The sequence below is a fragment of the Lactuca serriola genome, chromosome 2 (genome assembly GCF_051521515.1).
Source record: "Lactuca serriola cultivar US96UC23 chromosome 2, Lser_US96UC23_V15, whole genome shotgun sequence".
NCBI classification, from domain to species: domain Eukaryota; kingdom Viridiplantae; phylum Streptophyta; class Magnoliopsida; order Asterales; family Asteraceae; genus Lactuca; species Lactuca serriola.
In genome coordinates this window covers 28213938-28220381 of record NC_136409.1, presented here as the reverse complement: position 1 = coordinate 28220381, position 6444 = coordinate 28213938, and the positions used below count along the sequence as shown (strand labels likewise).

The 6444-nt window shown below is 37.0% G+C and overlaps 1 protein-coding gene across 1 annotated transcript; it reads left to right on the top strand.

The window, feature by feature from the left end:
* The first annotated feature begins 932 nt into the window (after positions 1–932).
* On the top strand, positions 933–6284 carry LOC145089102 (uncharacterized). The gene is made up of 7 exons (XM_079027593.1): positions 933–1388; positions 1472–1524; positions 2284–2365; positions 2563–4009; positions 4083–5449; positions 5595–5835; positions 5935–6284. Exons 4-7 carry the CDS (start codon positions 2851–2853, stop codon positions 6282–6284), a joined length of 3117 nt encoding a protein of 1038 aa, XP_078883719.1. The 5' UTR covers positions 933–1388; positions 1472–1524; positions 2284–2365; positions 2563–2850.
* Positions 6285–6444: the final 160 nt, after the last annotated feature.

Genomic DNA, 6444 nt, shown 5'->3' with positions numbered 1-6444 from the left:
GTGGTGATGGTGGAGGCAGATGGTGGTTTTGGAGAATGGTGGGTAAAGGTAGTGGTGGCGGATGGTGGTGATAGGTGGTAGTGGTGGTAGGTGGTGATGGCGGGTAGTGGTGGTGCTGGTGGTGATGGTGGGTAGTGGTGGTGGTTGATGGTGGTGGGTGTAGGTGTAGGTGGTGGCGGTGGATGATGGTGGTTGGGTGGTGGTAAGTAGTGGTTGTTTATAATGATGGTAGTTGATGGTTTTGGTGAGTGGTAGGTAGAGGTGGTTATGGAGGATGTTGGTGGTGGTGACGGGTGGTGGTGCATCTAATGGAGGTGGTTGGGGGTGATGGTGATGGGTAGTTGAGGTGGGTGGTGATGGTGGGTTGTAGTGTTGGATGGGCGGTGGTAGGTGGTGATGGTGGTGATTTTGGTAGGTGATGGGTGGGGTGGAGGTAGCGGGTGGTGGTGATGATGGTGGGTAGTGGGTAGAGGTTCGTGTAGGTGGCGGGTGGTCGTGATGGATGATGGAGGTGGTGTGGGTGGTAGGTAGTCAGTGACGGAGCTTGATAAGATCCGTCATTGTAGGTAGTGGTGGTGGGTGCTGTTGGTTGGGTGGTTAGTGAGTTTTGTAATTATATATAACTATTTTTTAATTTATAAGCATATTCTTTTATAATTTTAATAAAGCATATATATATATATATATATATATATATATATATATATATATATATATATATATATATATATATATATATATATATATATCATTATTATATACAAAAAGGTTTTTTGGTTGAGGTGACTTCGTGCTTTACACGCATAGGTTTTTTTTGGCGCGTCTAGATTACTCAATTTCCTTCTTGTGCGCGTAGGATTGAAGATTTCAGGAAAAAAAAAAAAATAAGAGGCTCTTTCTTTTTCTTTTCCACGTTTTATCTCCACCGCTTCCAATTTTCCCAACTCCCAATACACCACCGCTATTATCATTTGGAAGTCCAATTTTTGGGGTTTTTCTTTGCTTTTCACCGCTCCATCGAAGGGTTGAAGACGAAGAGAAGAGCGTCTCCTTTTCAACACAAACACAGGTCTGGTTTCTATCGCAACTGTCACTACCACTCCATCCCCTCTTCTCTTTTCCTTTCCTGTTTCACCAAATCCCCAACTAGAGAGACAATGTTCAAGATCTTCCGCCCTTAATTGGAGGTGCGACTGTAAGCACAACCAGCGCCTTCTCTCTCTCTCTCTCTCTCTCTCTCTCTCGCTCACACACACACACACACCCATGAAATCATACCTTCACCACCATCTACTTCCGTCTTGAAGGTTTCGTTCTTCTATTGTGACTGTACAAGGGTTGTCATAACACCCACTGAGTAAGTTTCTCAAAGTTATAACACCCACTGAGTAAGTTTCTCAAAATTACGTATGTTAAATTCTTAACCTTTAACCGATTAATTTGTTTTTTTTTTTGGGGATTTTGATTTCAGGATCATCTAATTCTCTACAGAAGAGAGTTGGGAGTTGCTCAAATAAGGTTGAGGTAAAGTGATCTATTCTCTTATCTTCAAATTAACTTTTGGTAATTAAAATTTGAATGTTTGTGTATATTTCAGTCCTTGATTATGTGATACATTTCTGTATAGAAGTGTTCTTTGGGTAAAAAGTTATCATAAAGGATTCTCATGTTGTTTTCATTAGGAGTCAAGTTTAAAGTTTTGTTACATTCCAAGCATACACACTACTGCTGAAAATGTTGCATTTTCTTAGGACAAAAGGCAAGAAAGTAAATCTACATAAAAAAATTACTCCATCATTTTAAAGAAAATGTTGCATACTCACCAGCTTATGGAACAATTTAGTAAGTCCCAATAACTCTTGGAAGGTTTTCTCAATAGTCAATATCAAATGCTTGAAAAGAAGCCATGACCTGTGGAGGCAATGGCTCCTCATTCCTCTCTACGGTAACCGCCTTAAAGTTATTGGGCCTTTGGGCCTAAATGTTTTTCGTAGTTGTTTCGACTCTATTTCACCTGTATATGGATATACCTTTTAAATTACACCGGTCCTATATTAATCCGGCTATTTAAAATAGGGATGTGCATAGGCGGTTACCCGTCAAAGTAGCTAATTATCATAAATAGTCTTTTAATTTTTTTTCATTTCTACAAGAGTGACTCTCTCTTAGACAAAAAAAACAGAGTTTTAAGGCTTGAATAGTTGATTCCTTTGTTTTTTTTTTTTCTAATATTATAATTTAAGTAGTTATCCTTACTTTTCTTTTCCAATTTATTTCATGCAGTGTCCATGGTAAAGAAGTCGGGGAGAGAATTTCTGCCCAAGTTCCATTAGCAGAAGCTGCTCTTATCAATGGAGTTGCCAAGGTGTCTACAGTTGTTACTTCTTTCTGTTATTTTTTTTAATAATGTCATGCAACAAAACTGGAATAAATGAACTTATCTACCAAAATCAATTTTAAATATGTAAACAGTAAATTACACTGCTAATAATGTCGACAACTTTATTTTAATTTTATTTTTCTTTTCAATCTTACTCTATTACTATGGTATTTACTTTGCAGGGTTATGTATCAAACAACGGAATATCAGAAGCCTAATGTGTGTTGATGTTTGAAGATGTTTTTGTGCTTATATTTAATGAGAGACTGCTTCAGGTTTTTTTAAAGGAAGTGACGAGTTCTATAAGCTTTGTGTATGGATTACTTTCTTTTGAAGTTTTCATAATATTGTTTTTTACACTTGTGAAAAATACTGAAGATGTTCGCCTATCTACCAGTTATTTTACTACTTTATGTTGATCTGTGTGATAAAACTTCTAAATTTCAGTAGTAGTAATCACTTGTAATATCATGAGGGGCTGCACTTTTTTTATGGCTAAAAAAGAGTATATGAGAAAAGCCATTCTAAAATGGAAAAAAAATAGTGGTCGTCTTGAAAAAATAGTTGAAAAGTTGGATATGGTTGCTTGTACTTTAGGATTTAAGAAACAGTACAGAAAAGAAGCCATTATAAAGTGGAAAAGAAAAAGACTTAAGAGTATTGGCAATAGACAATTTTCATCCACCAAAACAGTAGCAAGAACTTTACTTCCTCCTCCTATGAACATGACAAAAGGAAAACATCTCCTACGGCAGGTTATTTTGAGTGCTGATATTCTTCCTGATGTTTTATGTTGCTCTTATTGTGGTGCCATGAAATTTTATTCAGAAACATCGAACTTTTGCTGTTTAGAAGGGCGAATTGTTTTATCAACTAATGAACTCCCGTCTATGATGCAGAATTTGTTGACTTCTACATCTGACCTTGCAAAATCTTTTAGGACGTATATTAGAACATATAATAATCATTTTGCATTTACTTCATTTGTTGTTAGGGCCGACAATGATCTGTCAAAAAGAAATATGGGTATATATACTTTCAGAGTACAGGGTCAGGTCTATCATTTTCTCAATGATTTACAACCTGATGAGAAAAGTGCCAAAAATCTTCAACTCTATTTCCATGACACTGAAAATGAAATAGAAAACCGATTTATGTCTTCTCCATGGTTATCTAAAGAGTTAATTGCAATATGCATGGCCTATCTGCAGCAAAATCCTTATGCACGGTTTTTCAGCAATTTAAGAGATGTTCCATGTTTTGCTGAATACAAGATTATTCTTAAGACTATCCCCGGACAAGATCAACGGGTGTATAACAAACCGGATGTTTCACAAGTAGCTGCTCTTTGGGTTGAAGGCGAAGACAATGGGGAACAAGGTCAAAGGAACATTGAAGTGAAAACACATAGTGATCAGTCCAGAACTGTTCAATATTATTATGGCTGCTATGATCCGTTACAGTATCCTTTAATGTTTCCGTTTGGAGAACTTGGTTGGCATCAGCATATTCCGAAAAAAACTGCTTCCCAAAGGATGAAAGGAGGAAAAGTTATTTCTGAGGCAGAAACACTCATCTCACCCTGGGCTGCTACAAATGTTGATGAACTACTGGATATGGAAGAGAGTGGTATGAAATACCTTTTTCTCATATTGTGTTTCTTTGTTTTATTTGTACTTATTGTATTTCTCTGTTGTCACAGTTTTGGGACGCAATCTAGAGACTTCAAAATGTGTTTCGATAAGGGAATATTATGCCTATAAGCTTCAGATACGCAGAAATGATAAATCTTGCTTTTTGCTTTTTGGTCGTTTGTTACAACAATATATAGTTGACAACTACGTTAAATTGGAGACACAAAGATTAGCTTTCTACAGAACACAACAACAGGAGTTACGACAAGAATTCCTTCAAGGGGTGGTGGACGCAATGGCAAGTGGGGAAACAAATGCTTCGTCTATTGGGAAGAGAGTCATTCTACCAGCAAATTTTATTGGTGGTCCGAGAAATATGAGACGTAGGTACATTGATGCTATGGCACTCGTACAAAAATTTGGAAAGCCAGATATTTTCCTAACTTTGACATGTAACCCTAATTGGCCTGAAATAAAACAGCACTTGATGCCTCATGAGGAAACACAAAATAGGGCCGATTTGATTGTTAGAGTATTCCATGCCAAGCTTCAGCAATTTAAAGATGAAATCTTCAAAAAAGAAATATTTGGAAAGGTTGTCGCATACACTTATGTTGTGGAGTTCCAAAAAAGAGGTCTGCCGCATGCTCATTTTTTGCTTATACTTGCACCACACTATAAGATGCACCACACAGAAGAATATGATGAGATAGTTTGTGCTGAAATACCGGATAAAAATGCAAATCCTCATCTGTTTAGGATGGTAGTGAAACATATGTTTCACGGTCCATGTGGTTCCCTTAATCCAGACAATGTTTGTATGAAAAAAATGGGAACTTGTAAGAATTTCTATCCAAAAGATTTTTCATCTCAAACAACTCAAGGTAATGATGCATATCCTTCTTATAGAAGACGTGACAACGGAGTTAAAGTTATGGTGAGAGGTGCTGAGCTCGACAACAGATGGATTGTTCCATATAACCCATATTTACTTTGTAAGTTTGATTGTCATGTAAATATAGAAATATGTTCCACAATAAAAGCTGTAAAATACATATATAAGTACATATGCAAAGGATGTGATAAAATTAGTTTTGTTGTTTCTTCAAAAGATGATGATGAATCCATAAATGAGATTGATCGGTTTCAAGCAGGTAGATGGATATCCCCACCTGAAGGAGCATGGCGGATTTTCAGATTTTCGATGGGCGAAATTAAACCAGCCGTTATTCATTTGCCTCTTCATTTGGAGAATTTTCAGCCAATCACATTTAAAAAGAGAGAACGTTTGAAGAATATTGTTGAAAATGCTGATAAAAGAAAGACAATGTTGACCGAGTTTTTTGTTAAAAATAGAACGGACCGATTTGCACAAAGTTTAAATTTAACATACGTCCAATTTCCTGATCATTTTGTGTGGAAGTCGAACAAAAAGGTTTGGATACCTAGGCAACAACATATTTCAATAGGGCGTGGTTGCCCATCCAAGTGAAGGTGAAAGATATTATCTGAGGATGCTTTTATTGAAAATTCGTTGTCCTAAATCATATGAAGATCTTAAGGTTTTTAATGGAGTTCAGGTTGCCACATTTCGAGAATCTGCATTGGTTCATGGATATTTAATTGATGATAACAGTCAACAGTTATGTCTCCAAGAGGCATCAGTGTTCAACATGCCGTACGAACTACGGAGACTTTTTGCAACGTTACTTGTTTACACGACTCCAAAAAATCCCCGCCAACTGTGGGTATCTTTTGAAGATTCGATGTTGGAAGATCTTATACAATGTGATCAGTACACGCGTAAAGAAGCTACTAGATGTGCATTTCAACAAGTAAACGCGTTCTTACAATCAATAGGAAGATAACTTAATGAGTTTGATGTCTTGCCTCCTGACTTTTCATATGATGATTTGGAAGATGAAAGAAGAGAAATAAGAGCAGAAAAGAGTATTGTTGTATGTGAGGCTGATTTACAAGCAATACACAATCTCAATGAAAAACAGAAAGTTGCATTTGATAAAATCATTGGAGCAGTGGATTGCAAGAAAAGTGGGGCATCCTTTGTTGATGGACCAGGAGGTACATGCAAAACTTTTCTCTATAGAGCTTTGCTAGCAAAGATCAGATCAGCAGGACAAATTGCTTTAGCCACAGCAACATCAGGAATTGCTGCATCCTTACTTCCAGGGGGCAGAACCGCGCATTCTAGATTTAAAATTCCATTGGATCTTTCTGATGGAATGCATTGTAGAATTAGTAAGCAATGATCTTTGGCTAATTTGATTAAGAGCTCTAAGTTGATTATCTGGGACGAAGCTCCGATGGCAAAACGGTCTGCAATAGAAGCTTTAGATGGTTTGCTACAAGATCTTATGGACTCAAGTGAAATTTTTGGTGGCAAAGTGGTTGTTCTTGGTGGAGATTTTA

Coding starts and splice junctions, on each gene's coding strand:
- LOC145089102 (XM_079027593.1), top strand. CDS start 2,851: ATGAGGGGCTGCACTTTTTTTATGGCTAAAAAAGAGTATATGAGAAAA. Junction 5,450..5,594: donor TGTGGAAGTCGAACAAAAAG/GTTTGGATACCT, acceptor AATGGAGTTCAG/GTTGCCACATTTCGAGAATC. Junction 5,836..5,934: donor GCGTAAAGAAGCTACTAGAT/GTGCATTTCAAC, acceptor ATGATTTGGAAG/ATGAAAGAAGAGAAATAAGA.